The sequence below is a fragment of the Tachyglossus aculeatus genome, chromosome 26 (assembly GCF_015852505.1).
Source record: "Tachyglossus aculeatus isolate mTacAcu1 chromosome 26, mTacAcu1.pri, whole genome shotgun sequence".
NCBI lineage: Eukaryota > Metazoa > Chordata > Mammalia > Monotremata > Tachyglossidae > Tachyglossus > Tachyglossus aculeatus.
In genome coordinates, this window is record NC_052091.1 from 5,974,205 (window position 1) to 5,993,263 (window position 19,059).

The window sequence follows — 19,059 nt, forward strand, 5'->3', positions numbered from 1 at the left end:
CCACACATAGATTGTGTATATGATAGAGTCCCTACCCGGTCCCCCAACTCCACCCTCTCCCAGGCATGGATTCACCCACCCTGGGCTCCCCTGGGAGTTTGGAAGAGAGAGTCTTTTTTGATTTTGTTTTTAATGGCGTTTGTTAGGCCAAGGCACTGTCCACATCCCATATGAGGGACCGACACATCTCTTCCCAAGAGAAGGGGCACGATCCAAAAACCGGCTTTCTGGTCTCCCACTTCTTCAGTCGATGGCTTCCACATATAGGCACGGCCCCCAGCTGGGGCTCCTTGAATCCTCCCCCGCCTGATTAGCCCGTCCCCAACCTCGCTCTCCCCCAAGCCCAGCCCCCCGACATCTGGGCCCCAGGAACCCCCAGCCTCCAACTCTTTCTGCCAGATCCAACGTAACTCCAGGTCGGACCTCATTCCAGAAGGCCACGAGGCCACCCCGCTCCCCCCTTCATTCTCCTCTTTCTAAAAAAATATGGCATTAAGTGCTTCCTCTGTGCCAGGCAGCGTTCTAAGCGCTGGAGTAGATACAAGCTAATAGTCCCTATCGCACATGGGGCTCACAGTCTTAGTCCCTATTCTGCAGATGCGGTAAGTGGGGCACAGAGAAGTGAAGTGACCTGCTCAAGGTCACACAGCCAACAAGTGGCGGGGCCGGGCTTAGAACCCAGGTCCTCTGACTCCCAGGCTGGGGCTCTACCCACTAGGCCGGTCCCTTGCAGAGTTCCTTAAAATCCGTCCAACGTTTAAATATATTTTATTCCCATCCTCGAAGCTTTCCCAAATACAGAGCAGCAAGACCAGCTCGCCCAAGGTGGGGACCGGGGCCACGGGGGAGGAGGGGAACGCAGGGGGGCCCGGGGAGGGGGTAGGGTCAGAGCTGGGACCAGCCCAGGCCTGGGGGCTTGGAGGGACCCCCGTCCTCACAGGAGGGTCAGGGCGGCCAACAGAGCCAGGGACAGCCCCACCCCGGACCCCCGGACTCCAGCCCCGCCCTTGGGAGGGGTTGGTACCTTGGCCCACTCCTTGGTGGGGTACTGGGCCCCGGCACCCCCCTTGGAGGGGTGTTGACTGGCACCGCTCCGGTCTTGGTGCCCCACCGGGCGCCCCCCGGCCGGGTGGCCGTCGTGCCCGTGGTCGTGCACGTGGTCCACCTCTTCCTCTGACCCTACGGGTTCCATGGTTGTCGGGGATGACCCTCCCTGGGGGGTCTTCCCCGAGGTCGTCTTCTCTGGGGCCTTCTCCGAGGTCTTCTCCGGTCTCTTCTGCGTGGTCGCCCCCGCGGGCGGCTTGGTGGCGGGGCCCGGGGCAGCCGGGGTCCCCGAGGGCCTGGTTGTGCCCGTCCCCGTGGGCCGGGGGACGGGCAGGACGACGAGGGGCGGGATGCGGGGGGCGAAGTAGGTCTTGTTGCGGAGGTCGGCGTTGCAGCGGGGGCCCTCGCAGCACGAGCCCGTCAGCGTGAACCCCGAGTTTCCCGCCCCGTCCCGGGTGCAGTCCCGGTCCCGCACGCAGCCCCGCACGGGCAGTGACACGGTGGTGTTGGCTGTGGACAGATGGGGAGTGGGGCGGGAGAAGGGGGAGACCGGGTGAGCCGGGCAGAGGTCGCATATGGAAGGCCCAGGTTCGGCCCTCTCTTCCCCCAACCTTCACCCAACTGGGGCGCACAGTGAGACAGGGCTGGACTGGGCCGGAGGACAGATGTTGGGACCCCAAGGGGAGCTGGGGAGCAGAGGTTGGTGGGGAGGCGAACCCCTGAATACACCAGGGGGGTTTTGATACTTCACTGGAGAATAGAAATGTGAGCAATGTTTGTGGAGTCATCCGGAAACTGGAATTTTAGGGTTGGCATGAGACAAGAGCTAGCACAATGTCAATTGAGAGAGTTAAGTCCCTCACCTAAGTTCTAGGGGGGTCTTGAGGAATGGGGCTGGGGGGTCAAGGAGGATAATAATAATAATAGCACTTGTTAACCGCTAAGGTGTGAAGCACTGTTCTAAGCACAGGGGTAGATACAAGGTAATCAGGTTATCCCACCTGTCCCATTTGACAGAATAGGTAACTGAGGCACAGAGAAGTTAAGTGGCTTGCCCAAGGTCACACAGCAAACGAGTGGCAGAGGCGGGATTAGAACCCACGTCCTCTGACTCCCAAGCCTGTGCTCTTTCCACTAAGCCATGCTGCTTGGGGAACAGGATGGGAGGGGTCCTGGAAGGAGGTTGGGGAGCAGAGCCAGGGGGGTCTGGGAAGGTCTTAGGGAGCAGGACCAGGGGTTTCAGGGAAGGTTTTACGGAGCAAGATTAGTAGGTAGGTTAGAGTAGGGCCTTTGAGATGAAGACATGAGAACTAAGATTTTTCAGCCTGGCAAAGAGAAGATTGAGAGAGGACTGAAAGAAAAACTGTTTTCAAATCATGAAGAATTGTAACACAGAGAGGGGCAATGAAGCCAAATGCAGAGGGCTCAACAATCAGAAGGCAGAAAGGTGAGCCCCAGCTTTACCACTGGCCTGCTGGTTATTCTTGGGCAAGACACCAAACATCTCTGGAACTCAATTTCTTCATCTCTCAGTTAGGCAGGGAATGTGTCTGTTTCCTGACATATTGTACTCCCCCGAGCACTTAGGACAGTGCTCTGCGCTCAATAAATACAGTTGAATGAATGAATGAATCCCTGCTCTCCCTCCCTTTTAGCCTTTGATCCCCTTAAGGGACAGGGATTGCGTCCTATCTGATTGCCTTGTATTTTCCCCAGCTCTTAGCTCAATGCCTGATGCAGAGTAAGCGCTTAAAAAATACCAACATAATAACTATCATTATTTTTAGCGGCTGAAGTCAGGCGGGCCTGCTTCTCCACTGGGGAATAGAAGTTGAGCTTCGGGAAGAAAGTGAGAGGAAAGGATGGGAGGCACTGGAGTTGGGGAATGAAATTTCTGGGCAGGAAATTCCTGAGGGAGTCGTCTCTAGACTGTAAACTTCTTGTGGGCAGGGAACGTATCTGCCAACTCTGTCGTATTGTACTCTCTCGAGCGTGTAGTAGAGTGCTCTGTACAAAGCAAGTTCTTAATAAATACAAGCAGTGTGGCCTAGTAGATAGAGCACGGTCCTGGGTTCAAAAATCAATCAATCAATCGCATCTACTGAGTGCTTACTGTGTGCCGAGCATAGTACTAAGCACTTGGGAGAGTACAATATAACAGTTTAACAGACACATTTCCCGCCCACAAACAAAATTAAAACCCAAAATGACCCGGGTTTTATTCCCAGCTCTACCATCTGTCTCCCCAGCGCTTAGAACAGTGCTTTGCACATAGTAAGCGCTTAATAAATGCTATCATTATTATTATTATCTGTCTGTTGTGTGACTCTGGGCCTTTCAGTTAACTTCTCTGTGCCTCGGTTACCTCATCTATAAAGTGGAGATTAAGACTGGGAGCCCCATAAGGGACATGGACTATATCCAACCTGATTAGCTTGTATCTATCCCAGCACTTAGTACGGTGCCTGGAACTGCCCCTCTAAACTGTAAACTCACTTTGGGCAGGGAATGTGTCTTTTTATATTGTAATGTGGTACTCTCCCAAGCCCTTAGTAGTCAGTCAGTTCATAGTATTTACTGAGCGCTTACTGTGTGCAGAAAGCACTGGACTAAGTGATTGGTAAAGTACACTGCAACAGTAAGCGCTCAATAAATAGGATTGGTTGATTAGCACATAGCAAACAAAAGCAATAAATGAGTGAATGACTAAATAAATAAATACAATTACTCTCCCTGCCTTCAAAGCCCTATTGAAGGCACATCTCCTCCAAGAGGCCTTCCCTAAGTCCGCCCTTTCCTCTTCTCCCACTCTCCTCTACATCATCCTAACTTACTCCCTTTGTTCCCCCCCAGCATTTATGTACAAAGCTATCATTTATGTATTTATATTAGTAATAATAATAATAATAATAATGGTATTTGTTAAGTGCTTTCTATGTGCCAAGCACTGTCTCCCTCCACCTCTAGACTGTAAGCTTATTATTTGCAGGAAATGTTTCTGTTTACTATTGTATTGTACTCTCCCAAGCGCTTAGTAGAGCGCTTTTGCTATATTGCACTTTCCAAAGTGCTTAGTACAGTGCTCTACCCACAGTACGTGCTCAATAAATACGATTCCCTCCCTCTACCCTACCTTCTTCCCCTCCCCACTACACTTGTGTATATTTGTACATATTTATTACCCTACTAATAAAATAAATAATAATTATATATCTATAATTCTATTAATCTATTTTGATGGTATTGACACCTGTCTACTTGTTTTGTTTTGTTGTCTCCCCCTTCTCGACTGTGAGCCCGTTGTTGGGTAGTGACTCTCTTTATCTGTTGCCGTATTGTACTTTCCAAGCAATTAGTCCAGTGCTCTGCACACAGTAAGCGCTCAATAAATACGATTGAATGAATGAATGAATGAATGAATGAATGAATGAATGAATGAATGAATGAATGAAAATGCCATGGCTGGAATAGGAGGGAGAGAAGAGGGACTGAAATGTTGTCATGGAGCAGCAGGGGGCGCTCTCCCACAATAATAATAATGATAATAATAATAATAATAATAATTATTATTATTATTATTATGACATTTGCTAAGCGCTTACTATGTGCTAAGCGCTTACTATGTGCAAAGCACTGTTCTAAGCACTGGGGAGGATACAAGGTGATCAGGTTGTCCCCCGGGGGGCTCACAGTCTTCATCCCCATTTTACAGATGAGGTCACTGAGGCCCAGAGAAGTGAAGCGACTTGCCCAAGGTCACACAGCTGACAATTGGAATGGAGAAGCAGCGTGGCTCAGTGGAAAGAGCCCGGGTTTGGGAGTCAGAGGTCATGGATTCTAATCCCGGCTCCGCCACTTGTCTGCTGTGTGATCTTGGGCAAGTCACTTCACTTCTCTGGGCCTCAGTGATCTCATCTGGAAAATGGGGATGAAGACTGGGAGCCCCCCGTGGGACAACCTGATCACCTTGTATCCTCCACAGTGCTTGGCACATAATAAGCGTTTAATACATTCATTCAATAGTATTTAATGCCATCATTAATTAATTAACCCATGACCTCTGACTCCCAAGCCCGTGCTCTTTCCACTGAGCCACGGTGCTTCCCCTAATTACTGAGTGAATAATACCCTCTAGACTGTGAGCCCGCTGTTGGGTAGGGACCGTCTCTATATGTTGCCAACTTGTACTTCCCAAGCTCTTAGTACAGTGCTCTGCACACAGTAAGCGCTCAATAAATACAATTGATTGATTAATTAATAAATACCATTATTATTATTATTATTATTATTATTATTAATGAATACGATTGAATGAATGAATTGGCGGAGCTGGGGTTTGAACCCAGGAGCTCTGACTCCAAAGCCCGGGCTCTTTCCAATGAGCCACGCTGCCTCTCTTAATAAATGCCATTATTATTATTATTATTATTGTTATTGTTATTATTATTATTATTATTAATGAATACGATTGAATGAATGAATTGGCGGAGCCGGGGTTTGAACCCAGGACCTCTGATTCCAAAGCCCGGGCTCTTTCCAATGAGCCACGCTGCTTCTCTTAATAAATGCCATCGTTATTATTATTATTATTAATGAATACGATGAATGAACACGCTGCTTCTCTCCCCCTCGTCCTCCTCTCCATCCCCACCGTCTTACCTCCTTCCCTTCCCCACAGCACCTGTATATATGTTTGTACATATTTATTATTCTATTTATTTATTTATTTTACTTGTACATATCTATTCTATTTATTTTATTTTGTTAATATGTTTGGTTTTGTTCTCTGTCTCCCCCTTCTAGACTGTGAGCCCACTGTTGGGTAGGGACTGTCTCTAGATGTTGCCAACTTGGACTTCCCAAGCGCTTAGTACAGTGCTCTGCACACAGTAAGCGCTCAATAAATACGATTGATTAATAAATGCCATCATCATTATTATTATTATTATTAATGAATACGATTGAATGAATGAGTTGGCGGAGCCGGGGTTTGAACCCAGGAGCTCGGACTCCAAAGCCCGGGCTCTTTCCAATGAGCCACGCTGCTTCTCTTAATAAATGCCATCATTATTATTATTATTATTAATGAATACGATTGAATGTATGAATTGGCGGAGCTGGGATTTGAACCCAGGAGCTCTGACTCCAAAGCCCGGGCTCTTTCCAATGAGCCACGCTGCTTCTCTTAATAAATGCCATCATTATTATTATTATTATTATTAATGAATACAATGAATGAGCACGCTGCTTCTCTCCCCCTCGTCCCCTCTCCATCCCCACCGTCTTACCTCCTTCCCTTCCCCACAGCACCTGTATATATGTTTGTACATATTTATTACTCTATTTATTTATTTTACTTGTACATACCTATTCTATTTATTTTATTTTGTTAATATGTTTTGTTTTGTTCTTTGTCTCCCCCTTCTAGACTGTGAGCCCACTGTTGGGTAGGGACTGTCTCTACATGTTGCCAACTTGCACTTCCCAAGCCCTTAGAACAGTGCTCTGCACACAGTAAGCGCTCAATAAATACGATTGATTGATTGATTGATTAATAAATGCCATCATCATTATTATTATTATTAATGAATACGATTGAATGTATGAATTGGCGGAGCCGGGGTTTGAACCCAGGACCTCTGACTCCAAAGCCCGGGCTCTTTCCAATGAGCCACGCTGCTTCTCTTAATAAATGCCATCATTATTATTATTAATGAATACGATTGCATGAATGAATGGATGGATGGATGGATGGATGGAAAAACGGGGACAAGATGGAGGAACCGTCTGAGCCACGCTGCCCGTCTCCACAAGGCGCGGGAAAGACTACAACTCCCAGGATGCCTTGGGCGCCTAGTGGGCGGGGCCCTCCCGGCCGGGAGCCCGGGGCCTCATGGGAGTTGTAGTTCCGCGGCTGCTTCTCTTAATAAATGCCATCATTATTGTTATTATTAATGAATACGATTGCATGAATGAATGAACGGATGGATGGATGGAAAAACGGGGACAAGGTGGGGGAACCGTCTGAGCCACGCTGCCCGTCTCCACGAAGGACGGGAAAGACTACAACTCCCAGGATGCCTTGGGCGCCCAGTGGGCGGGGCCCTCCCGGCCGGGAGCCCGGGGCCTCATGGGAGTTGTAGTTCCGCGGCTGCTTCTCTTAATAAATGCCATCATTATTGTTATTATTAATGAATACGATTGCATGAATGAATGAACGGATGGATGGATGGAAAAACGGGGACAAGGTGGGGGAACCGTCTGAGCCACGCTGCCCGTCTCCACGAAGGACGGGAAAGACTACAACTCCCAGGATGCCTTGGGCGCCCAGTGGGCGGGGTACTCCCGGCCGGGAGCCCGGGGCCTCATGGGAGTTGTAGTTCCGCGGCTGCTTCTCTTAATAAATGCCATCATCATTATTATTATTAAGGAATACGATTGCATGAATGAATGAACGGATGGATGGATGGAAAAACGGGGACAAGGTGGGGGAACCGTCTGAGCCACGCTGCCCGTCTCCACGAGGGACGGGAAAGACTACAACTCCCAGGATGCCTTGGGCGCCCAGTGGGCGGGGTCCTCCCGGCCGGGAGCCCGGGGCCTCATGGGAGTTGTAGTTCCGTGGCTGCTTCTCTTAATAAATGCCATCATTATTATTATTATTAATGAATACGATTGCATGAATGAATGAATGAATGGATGGATGGATGGATAGATGATTGGATGGAAAAACGGGGACAAGGTGGGAGGACAGTCTGAGCCACTCTGCCCGTCTCTACGAGGTGTGGGAAAGACTACAACTCCCAGGATGCCTTGGGCGCCCAGTGGGCGGGGTCCTCCCGGCCGGGAGCCCGGGGCCTCATAGGAGTTGTAGTTCCGTGGCTGCTTCTCATTATCATTATTATTATTATTATTGCCACCATTATTATAATGCCATCATTATTATTATTATTAATGAATACGAGTGCATGAATGAATGAATGAATGGATGGAAAAACGGGACAAGGTGGGAAAACCGTCTGAGCCACGCTGCCCGTCTCCACAAGGCGTGGGAAGGACTACAACTCCCAGGATGCCTTGGGCTCCCAGTGGGCGGGGTCCTCCCGGCCGGGAGCCCGGGGCCTCATGGGAGTTGTAGTTCCGCGGGCGGGCCCGTCGGGGGGCGCTGTGTCTCACCTGCCGTCAGGGTGACGTTGCCGTCGAAGCAGCCCCGGTACTCCTGGCCTCCCGCGTCGTAGCACTTGGCCAGGGGCGCCGCGTTGCCCGCACAGGCCTCCCGGCTCTGCCCCAGGCAGCTGTAACACTCCGCTCCGTTCGCCTCCTGCCCGCTCTCGTTCCCTGGGATACACAGAGACTCAGCCATCCCACTCCCAGGACCCCCAAGAGTCCCAGCCCCACTCTGAACAGCAGGGAATACCGCTAGTCTAGCGCCCAAGCGCTTAGTCCAGTGCTCTGCACACAGTAAGCGCTCAATAAATACGATGCAAACTCCCTATGGGCAGGGAATGTGTCTATTCGGTGTCATAGTGGACTCTCCCAAGCGCTTAGTCCAGTGCTTTGCATACAGTAAGCGCTCAATAAATACGATGCAAACTCCCTATAGGATTCGGTGTTATAGTGGGCTCTCCCAAGCGCTTAGTCCAGTGTGTTGCACACAGTAAGCGCTCAATAAATACGATGTAAACTCCCTATGGGCAGGGAATGTGTCTATTCAGTGTTATAGTGGACTCTCCCAAGCAGTTAGTGCAGTGCTCTGCACACAGTAAGCGCTCAATAAATATGATATAAGCTCACTATGGGCAGGGAATGTGTCTATTCGGTGTTGTGGTGGACTCTCCCAAGTGCTTAGTCCAGTGCGCTGCACACAGTAAGCGCTCAATAAATACGATGTAAACTCCCTATGGGCAGGGAATGTGTCTGTTTGGTGTTATGGTGGACACTTCCAAGCGGTTAATCCAGTGCGCTGCACACAGTAAGCGCTCAATAAATACGATGTAAACTCCCTATGGGCAGGGAATGTGTCTATTCGGTGTTATGGTGGACTCTCCCAAGTGCTTAGTCCAGTGCTCTGCACACAGTAAGTGCTCAATAAATATGATGTAAACTCCCTATGGGCAGGGAATGTGTCTATTCGGTGTTATAGTAGAGTCTCCCAAGCGCTTAGTCCAGTGTTCTGCACACAGTAAGCGCTCATCCCTATGGGCAGGGAATGTGTCTATTCGGTGTTATAGTGTACTCTCCCAAGCACTTAGTGCAGTGCTCTGCACACAGTAAGCGCTCAGTAAATACGATGTAAACTCCCTATGGGCAGGGAATGTGTCTATTCGGTGCTATAGTGGACTCTCCCAAGCGCTTAGTCCAGTGCTCTGCACACAGTAAGCACTCAACAAATACAATGTAAACTCCCTATGGGCAGGGAATGCGTCTATTCAGTGTTATAGTGGACTCTCCCAAGCACTTAGTCCAGTGCTCTGCACACAGTAAGTGTGTTCAATGAATACGATGTAAGCCTATGGGCAGGGAATGTGTCTATTCAGTGTTATGATGGACTCTCCCAAGCGCTTAGTCCAGTGCTTTGCACACAGTAAGCGCTTAATAAATACGATGTAAACTCCCTATAGGATTCGGTGTTATAGTGGACTCTCCCAAGCGCTTAGTCCAGTGCTCTGCACACAGTAAGCACTCAATAAATACAATGGAAACTCCCTGTGGGCAGGGAATGTGTCTATTCGGTGTTATAGTGGACTTTCCCAAGCGCAAGTGCTCTGCACACAGTAAGCACTCAATAAATACGATTGATGTAAGCTCTCTGTGGGTGGGGAATATGTCTACTGTTATATTGGACTCTCCCAAGCACTTAGTACAGTGCTCTGCACACAGTCTTGCTTTGTTTTGTTGTCTGTCTCCCCCCTTCTAGACTCTGAGCCCGTTGTTGGGTACGGATTGTCTCTATCTGTTGCCGAATTGTACTTTACAAGCGCTTAGTACAGTGCTCTGCACACAGTAAGCGCTCCATAAGTACGATTGAGTGAATAAAAGTAAGCACTCAATAAATACGACTGAACGAATGAATGCTCGGCACATGGTTAGCGCTTACGAACATGACACTCCCTGGTGCTTTTTCCCCCTTTTTTCTTCTTCTTCTCCTCCATTGGTATATTGGACTCTCCCAAGCACTTAATACAGTGTTGTGCACACAGTCTTGTTTTGTTGTCTGTCCCCCCCCCCCCATTCTCGACTATGAGCCCGTTGTTGGGCAGGGACCGTCTCTATCTGTTGCCGACTTGTACTTCCCAAGCGCTTAGTACAGTGCTCTGCATGCAGTCTTGTTTTGTTGTCTGTCACCCCACTTCTCGACTGTGAGCCCATTGTTGGGTAGGGATTGTCTCTATCTGTTGCCAAATTGTACTTTACAAGCGCTTAGTACAGTGCTCTGCACACAGTAAGCGCTCCATAAGTACGATTGAGTGAATAAAAGTAAGCACTCAATAAATACGACTGAACGAATGAACGCTCGGCACATGGTTAGCGCTTAAGAACATGACAATCCCCGGTGCTTTTTCCCTCTTTTTTCTTCTTCTTCTCCTCCATTGGTATATTGGACTCTCCCAAGTGCTTAGTACAGTGTTGTGCACACAGTCTTGTTTTGTTGTCTGTCCCCCCCACCTTCTCGACTATGAGCCCGTTGTTGGGCAGGGACCGTCTCTATCTGTTGCCGACTTGTACTTCCCAAGCGCTCAGTACAGTGCTCTGCATGCAGTCTTGTTTTGTTGTCTGTCACCCCACTTCTCGACTGTGAGCCTGTTGTTGGGTAGGGATTGTCTCTATCTGTTGCCAAATTGTACTTTACAAGCGCTTAGTACAGTGCTCTGCACACAGTAAGTGCTCAATAAGTACGATTGAGTGAATAAAAGTAAGCGCTCAATAAATACAACAATGAATGAACGCTCGGCACATGGTTAGCGCTTACAAACACAACACTCCCTGGTGCTTTTTCCCCCTTTTTTCTTCTTCTTCTCCTCCATTGGTATATTGGACTCTCCCAAGCGCTTAGTACAGTGCTCTGCACACCATCTTGTTTTGTTGTCTGTCCCCCCCCTTCTCGACTGTGAGCCCACTGTCGGGTAGGGACCGCCTCTATCTGTTGCCGACTTGCACTTCCCAAGCGCTTAGTCCAGTGCTCCGCACACCGTCTTGTTTTGTTGCCTGTCTTTTAGACTGTGAGCCCACTGTTGGGTAGGGACCGTCTCTATATGTTGCCAACTTGTACTTCCCAAGCGCTCAGTCCAGTGCTCTGCACATAGTAAGCGCTCAAGAAATACGATTGATGATGATGATGTCCCCCCCCCTTCTCGACCGTGAGCCCGCTGTTGGGTAGGGACCGTCTCTAGATGTTGCCAACATGTACTTCCCAAGTGCTTAGTTTTGTTGTCTGTCACCCCGCTTCTCGACTGTGAGCCCGCTGTTGGGTAGGGACTGTCTCTATATGTTGCCGACTTGGACTTCCCAAGCGCTCAGTACAGTGTTCTGCACACAGTAAGCGCTCAATAAATAGGATTGAATGAATGCTCCCCCTTTCTCCGGTCCCCGTTCCGTCGCCCCCCTCTCCTTCCCCTGGCTTTGCCCTACTGGGTGCCCCTCCGGGCCCACCCCGGGCGGCCTTACCGGCGGGGTTGAGCGGAGTGGTGGTCAAGTTGAGCTGGCCATTACAGCGGTCGCGGTCACACTGCAGCAGCTGCAGGAAGCCCATGATCCCGTGTAGGTCCAGGCCCCGGTCATTCTTGCCCGGTAGCCCCGAGCCGCAGCCCTTCACCGCCAGCGAGAACTGACCGTGGACTGAGAAGGGGGGCAGAGGGGACACAAGAGGCCAATCAGTTGCCAATTTGTACTTCCCAAGCGCTCAGTACAGTGCTCTGCACACAGCAAGCGCTCAATAAATACAACTGATGATAGCTACGATTGATGAAGAGGCCGGGGGTCAGCAAGAGCCGGCCTCCAAGACCCCCCACAAGCGAAGCCCACCTGAGGGTTTCCACTTTGCGGCACCGAACAGTCAAGAATAATGATGGTATTTGTTAAGCGCTTCCTATAATAATACCGTTGAAGCGGCGTGGCTCGGTGGAAAGAGCACGGGCTTGGGATCAATCCATCAATATGTATATATAATAATAATAATAATGATGGTATTTGTTAAGCGCTTCCTATAATAATACCGTTGAAGCGGCGTGGCCCAGTGGAAAGAGCACGGGCTTGGGATCAATCCATCAATATGTATATATAATAATAATAATAATGATGGTATTTGTTAAGCGCTTCCTATAATAATACCGTTGAAGCGGTGTGGTCCAGTGGAAAGAGCACGGGCTTGGGATCAATCCATCAATATGTATATATAATAATAATAATAATGGTGGTGTTTGTTAAGCGCTTGCTATTTGCAAAGCTCTGTTCTAAGCGCTGGGGGGGGATACAAGGTGATCAGGTTGGGGCTCACAGTCTTAATCCCCGTTTTACAGAGTAGGTAACTGAGGCACAGGGAAGTGAAGTGGCTTGCCCAAGGTCACACAGCTGACAAATGGCAGAGCTGGGATTCGAACCCATGACCTCTGACTCCCAAGCCCGGGCTCTTTCCACTGAGCCACGCTGCTTGTATATATGTTTGTACATATTTATTACTCTATTTATTACTCTATTTATTTTACTTGTACATATCTATTCTATTTATTTTATTTTGTTAGTATGTTTGGTTTTGTTCTCTGTCTCCCCCTTTTAGACTGTGAGCCCCTCTGTTGGGTAGGGACCGTCTCTATATGTTGCCAACTTGGACTTCCCAAGCGCTTAGTCCAGTGCTCTGCACATCGTAAGCGCTCAATAAATACAATTGATGATGATGATGATGATGATCAGTCGTGTTTATTGAGCGCTTACTGTGTGCAGAGCACTGGGCTAAGCGCTTGGGAAGTACAAGTTGGCAACATAGAGAGACGGTGGGTTCTACTTCCGCCTCTGCCACTTGTCTGCTGTGTGACTTTGGGCAAGTCACTCAACTCCTCTGTGCCCCAGTTCCCTCATCTGTAAACTGGGGATTAAGACTGTGAGCCGCACGTGGGACAATCTGATTACCCCAGCGCTTAGAACAGTGCTTTGCACATAGTAAGCGCTTAGTAAATGCCATTTTTTTAAAAAAGTGGCAGAGCGGGGATTAGAACCCACGTCCTTTGACTCCCAAGCCTGTGTTCTTTAAACTAAGCCACGCTGCTTCACAAGGGGTAGATACAGTGCTCAGCGCTTAGAACAGTGCTTGGCACATAGTAAGCGCTTAATAAGTGCCATCATTATTATTACTACATGGTAAGCAGGTTGCCCCACCTGATTAGACTGTGAGCCCACTGTTGGGTAGGGACTGTCTCTATGTGTTGCCAATTTGTACTTCCCAAGCGCTTAGTACAGTGCTCTGCACATAGTAAGCGCTCAATAAATACGATTGATTGATTGATTGATTACCCCCTGTTTACAGATGAGGTAACTGCAGCACAGAGAAGTGAAGTGACTTGCCCAAAGTCACACAGCTGATAAGTGGTGGAGTGAGATTAGAACCCACGACTTCTTACTCCCAAGTGCTCTTGCCACTAAGCCACAATGCTTTTCAGAGTTGGTAGCCCCAGGGGGAGGGATCACAGTTCAGAGACTAGGATCAGCTGTGTGGCCTCATGGAGAGAGCCCGAGCCTTGGAGTCAGAAGGATCTGGGTTCTAATCCCGCCTCCACCGCCTGTCTGATGCGGGACCTTGGGCTAGTCACTTCACTTCTCCGGGCCTCAGTTCCCTCATCTGTAAAATGGGGGTGAAGGCCGTGAGCCCCACAGGGGACATGAACTGCGTCCAACCTGATTACCTTGTGTCTACCGCAGCGTTCAGTACAGCGCCTGGCACATAGTAAGAGCTTAACGAATAGCATTAAAAAAGGAAAAGAGGCATCAGGGGCAGGGGAGGAAGTGGGGAGGGGGTCGGCTCTGGGCCACTGAGGGTCCCTTAGGGGGGCGGAATTGGGGGGATTTTAGAGCATTTTGCTATTAAATGCTTCCCCTGCGGAAGCAGCGTGGCTCAGTGGAAAGAGCCCGGGCTTGGGAGTCAGAGGTCATGGGTTCGAATCCCGGCTCCGCCACCTGTCTGCTGTGTGACTTTGGGCAAGTCGCTTCGCTTCTCTGGGCCTCAGTGACCTCCTCTGTAAAATGGGGATTAAGATTGTGAGCCCCCCGTGGGACAACCTGATCACCTCGTATCCCCCCCCAGCGCTTAGAACAGTGCTCTGCACATAGTAAGCGCTTAACAAATGCCATCATTATTATTATTATTTTGAGTCAGAGGTCACGGGTTCGAATCCCTGCTCCGCCACTTATCGGCTGTGTGACCTTGGGCAAGTCGCTTCGCTTCTCTGGGCCTCAGTGACCTCCTCTGTAAAATGGGGATTAAGACTGTGAGCCCCACGTGGGACAACTTGATCACCTTGTATCCCTCCCAGCGCTTAGAACAGTGCTCTGCACATAGTAAGCGCTTAACAAATGCCATTATTATTATTATTATTATTTTGAGTCAGAGGTCACGGGTTCGAATCCCGGCTCCGCCACTTATCGGCTGTGTAACCTTGGGCAAGTCGCTTCGCTTCTCTGGGCCTCAGTGACCTCCTCTGTAAAACGGGGATTAAGACTGTGAGCCCCCCGTGGGACAACCTGATCACCTTGTCTCCCCCCCCAGCGCTTAGAACAGTGCTTCGCACATAGTAAGCGCTTAATAAATGCCATCATCATTATGATTATGTTATGCAAAGCGGTGGTTAGGCGTGGGTCTGGAGGGAGGAGAAGGGTTGGGTTTGGTCTCAGGGCCTCCACCCTCCTCCCTGGCCTTCCCGCCCGTCAGACCCGTCCTCTGTGTCCCCAACTCACTGGTCTCCACAGCTCCCACCGCCTCCGTGCAGACCTCCGTGCCTGCCGGACACTTCACCGTCTTCAAATTGGCCGGGGCGCAGCCGCTGTCCCCTTTCTGCACACAGCTGTAGCACTCCAGGGCGAAGGCTCCTGCAGGCCAGGATTCCTCAGGGGTGAGGGAGCCTTCTCTCCTCCAACCTCCCTTCTCCCCTGCAGCCTCCCCTCCCCGGGACTGAGAACCTTATTAAACGCCTACTATGTGCTTCAAGGCCCTACTGAGAGCCCACCTCCTCCAGGAGCCCTTCCCAGACTGAGCCTCTCCCCCTCTCCGTCCCCCCATCTTGCCTCCTTCCCTTCCCCACAGCACCTGTATATATGGATATATGTTTGTACAGATTTGTTACTCTATTTTACTTGTACCTATCTATTCTATTTATTTTATTTTGTTAGTATGTTTGGTTTAGTTCTCTGTCTCCCCGTTTTAGACTGTGAGCCCACTGTTGGGTAGGGACTGTCTCTAGATGTTGCCAATTTGTACTTCTCGAGCGCTTAGTACAGTGCTCTGCACGTAGTAAGCACTCAATAAATACGATTGATGATGATGATGATGACCTCCTTCCCTTCCCCACAGCACCTGTATATATGTATGTACATATTTATTACTCTATTTATTTATTTATTTATTTTACTTGTACATAGCTATTCTATTTATTTTATTTTGTTAGTATGTTTGGTTTAGTTCTCTGTCTCCCCCTTTTAGACTGTGAGCCCACTGTTGGGTAGGGACTGTCTCTATATGTTGCCAATTTGTACTTCTCGAGCGCTTAGTACAGTGCTCTGCACGTAGTAAGCGCTCAATAAATACGATTGATGATGATGACCTCCTTCCCTTCCCCACAGCACCTGTATATATGTATGTACATATTTATTACTCTATTTATTTATTTATTTATTTTACTTGTACATATCTATTCTATTTCTTTTATTTTGTTAGTATGTTTGGTTTAGTTCTCTGTCTCCCCCTTTTAGACTGTGAGCCCACTGTTGGGTAGGGACTGTCTCTACATGTTGCCAATTTGTACTTCCCAGCGCTTAGTACAGTGCTCTGCACCTAGTAAGCGCTCAATAAATACGATTGATGATGATGATGATGAAACCTCCCTTCTCCCAGGTGTGACAGCCTCGCCTACGGCCTCCCCCTTCCCAAGAGGTGAGATCCTCCTCCCTTGCAACCTCCCTTCTCCCAAGGGTGAGAGCCTTCTCCCCTTCAGCCTCCCCATCCCCATGGGTGAGAACCTTCTCCCCATGTACTGTTCTATTTATTTGGTTATTGATGGGCATTTAGCACACCTTCCCAGATTGAGCCCCTTCCTTCCTCTCCCCCTCGTCATCATCATCAATTGTATTTATTGAGCGCTTACTATGTGCAGAGCACTGTACTAAAGCGCTTGGGTAGTACAAATTGGCAACATATAGAGACAATCCCTACCCAACAGTGGGCTCACAGTCTAAAAGACTCGTCCCCCTCTCCATCCCCCCATCTTACCTCCTTCCCTTCCCCACAGCACCTGTATATATGTATATATGTTTGTACATATTTATTACTCTATTTATTTATCTATTTTACCTGTACATATCTATTCTAGTTATTTTATCTTGTTAGTATGTTTGGTTTTGTTCTCTGTCTCCCCCTTTTAGACTGTGAGCCCACTGTTGGGCAGGGACTGTCTCTAGATGTTGCCAACTTGGACTTCCTAAGCGCTTAGTACAGTGCTCTGCACACAGTAAGCGCTCAATAAATACAATTGATTGATTGATTTAGCTTTAATCCTCTTTATGCTGACGACGTGACACCTGTCCGCTTGTTTTGTCTTGTTGTCTGTCTCCCCCTTCTAGACTGTGAGCCCGTTGTTGGGGAGGGACCGTCTCTGGATGTCGCCGACCTGTACTTCCCAAGCGCTTAGTCCAGTGCTCTGCACACAGTAAACGCTCAAAAAATACATGAATGAATGAATGAACAAAACCTCCCTTCTCCCAGGTGGGAGAGCCTTCTCTCTTGCAGCCTCTCAATCATCAATCATATTTATTGAGCGCTTACTGTGTGCAGAGCACTGTACCAAGCGCTTGGGAAGTACAAGTTGGCAACATATAGAGACGCTCCCTACCCAACAGTGGGCTCCTTCCCCAAAGGGGAAGAGCCTTCTCTCCCGCAGCCTCCCCCTCCCCAAGGGGTGAGATCCTCCTCCCTTGCAGCCTCCCTTCCCCCAGGGCTGAGAGCCTCCTACCCTGCAACCTCCCTTCTCCCAGGTGTGAGAACCTTCTAGACTGTGAGCCCACTGTTGGGTAGGGACCGTCTCTAGATGTTGCCAACTTGGACTTCCCAAGCGCTTAGTACAGTGCTCTGCACACCATAAGCGCTCAATAAATATGATTGATTGATTGATTCTCCCCCAACAACCTCCCCCACCCACCCAGGGGTGAGAACCTCTGCCGCAACCTCCCCTCTCCGAGGAGTGAGAGCCTTCTCCCCAACAGCCTCCTCCAGGAGGCCTTCCCAGACTGAGCCCCTTCCTTCCTCCCCCCCTCATCCCCCTCTCCATCCCCCCGTCTCACCTCCTTCCCTTCCCCACAGCACCTGTATATGTGTATATATGTTTGTACATATTTATTACTCTATTTATTTTACTTGTCCATATCTATTCTATTTATTTTATTTTGTTAGTATGTTTGGTTCTGTCTCCCCCTTTTAGACTGTGAGCCCGCTGTTGGGTAGGGACTGTTTCTATATGTTGCCAATTCGTACTTCCCAAGCGCTTAGTCCAGTGCTCTGCACACAGCAAGTGCTCAATAAATATGATTGATTGATTGATTCTCCCCCTGCAGCCGTCTCTCCCGGCCCCACATCCCCCCAAAATGCCTCATAGACGTTAACCACCCTCACCATCAACACCTGAGGCGTCCCCCGCGCCCTGGACTTCTTCCTCTCCCTTCCACCTCCCGGCTGGCCTCATCGGTCCATCCAGCTCCACCCTCCACAGTCCCTCCATCCCAGCACCCCCACTTCTCCTCCCCAGCGAAGCCCCCCATCGTGTCCCCCAGGGTTGGGGGGACACCCCCCTGCCCACCTCTCAGCAGCTGCAGCAGCAGCAGCGCTGGCCCAAGGACGTGCATCCACCGGCTGTGCATCCCTCTCCCTAGCAGCTCCACGCTGTGCATCCTCCTCCTCTGTGGCTCCCTCTCTGGGTGTGCCTGCTCTGGCCCAGGCTCCAGCCCTCTTACCTGAGCCCCAAAGGGGTGAGTAACCACCCCCAGGGCAGGTCCCCGCCCCGCCTGTCAGCGCGTCAGCTCTGGGGTGGGGTCACCCCCCAACGTTGCGTCAGGGCCGGAGAGAACGGTCTCCGCTCTCAGGCCTTCGCCCCCCCAACCATGACATGACCACCTCTAGGGAGGAACATGGTGGAAGGGGGGGAAAAGGCACAGCCAAAGCAAAGGCCGCCCTCTGCGCTGCTTTGGGAACTTGGCTCCTTTGCTCCCTGAGGTTGGCCTGGTTCCGGGGTGGTTGTGAGAACCACAAAGGCTTAGTGGCTACAGCGCGGGCCTACGAGGCAGAACGACCTGGGTTCTCATCCCCACTTATCCGCTGGGTGACCTTGGACAAGTCACTTGACTTCTCTGGGCCTCCCTTACGTCCTCTGGAGAATGGGGGTTAAGACTGGGAGCCCCGCGTGGGACAGGGACTGATTAGCTTGTATCTACGACAGCGCTTCTGTTTATTGTTATATTGTAGTAATAATAATGTTGGTATTTGTTAAGCGCTTACTATAATAATAATAATAATGATGGCATTTGTTAAGCGCTTACTATGTGCAAAGCACTGTTCTAAGCGCTGGGGGGGATACAATGTGATCAAGTTGTCCCACATGGGGCTCACAGTCTTAATCCCCATTTTTACAGATGAGGGAACTGAGGCTCAGAGAAGTTAAGTGACTTGCCCGAGGTCACACAGCAGAGTTGTGGTGGAGGCGGGATTCGAACCCACAACGTCTGACTCCAAAGCCTGGGCTCTTTCCACTGAGCCACGCTGCTTCTCTA

The 19,059-nt window shown here is 49.8% G+C and overlaps 1 protein-coding gene across 1 annotated transcript; it reads right to left on the reverse strand.

Annotated features, from left to right (window-relative positions):
* Positions 1 to 934: 934 nt before the first annotated feature.
* LYPD3 (LY6/PLAUR domain containing 3) lies at positions 935 to 18,183 on the reverse strand. The gene is made up of 5 exons (XM_038767671.1): positions 18,093 to 18,183; positions 14,986 to 15,117; positions 11,710 to 11,880; positions 8,221 to 8,382; positions 935 to 1,554 (listed from the first exon to the last, which is right to left on the reverse strand). Exons 1-5 carry the CDS (start codon positions 18,181 to 18,183, stop codon positions 935 to 937), a joined length of 1,176 nt encoding a protein of 391 aa, XP_038623599.1.
* Between the last annotated feature and the right edge of the window lie 876 nt (positions 18,184 to 19,059).

Excerpts from the sequence above, each read along its gene's own strand:
- LYPD3 (XM_038767671.1), bottom strand. The coding sequence starts at position 18,183 with ATGCACAGCGTGGAGCTGCTAGGGAGAGGGATGCACAGCCGGTGGATG. Across the intron at positions 15,118-18,092 it reads GCTGCTGCAGCTGCTGAGAG|GAGCCTTCGCCCTGGAGTGC; the intron begins GTGGGCAGGGGG and ends CCTGGCCTGCAG. Across the intron at positions 11,881-14,985 it reads GGTGGGAGCTGTGGAGACCA|TCCACGGTCAGTTCTCGCTG; the intron begins GTGAGTTGGGGA and ends CCCCCTTCTCAG.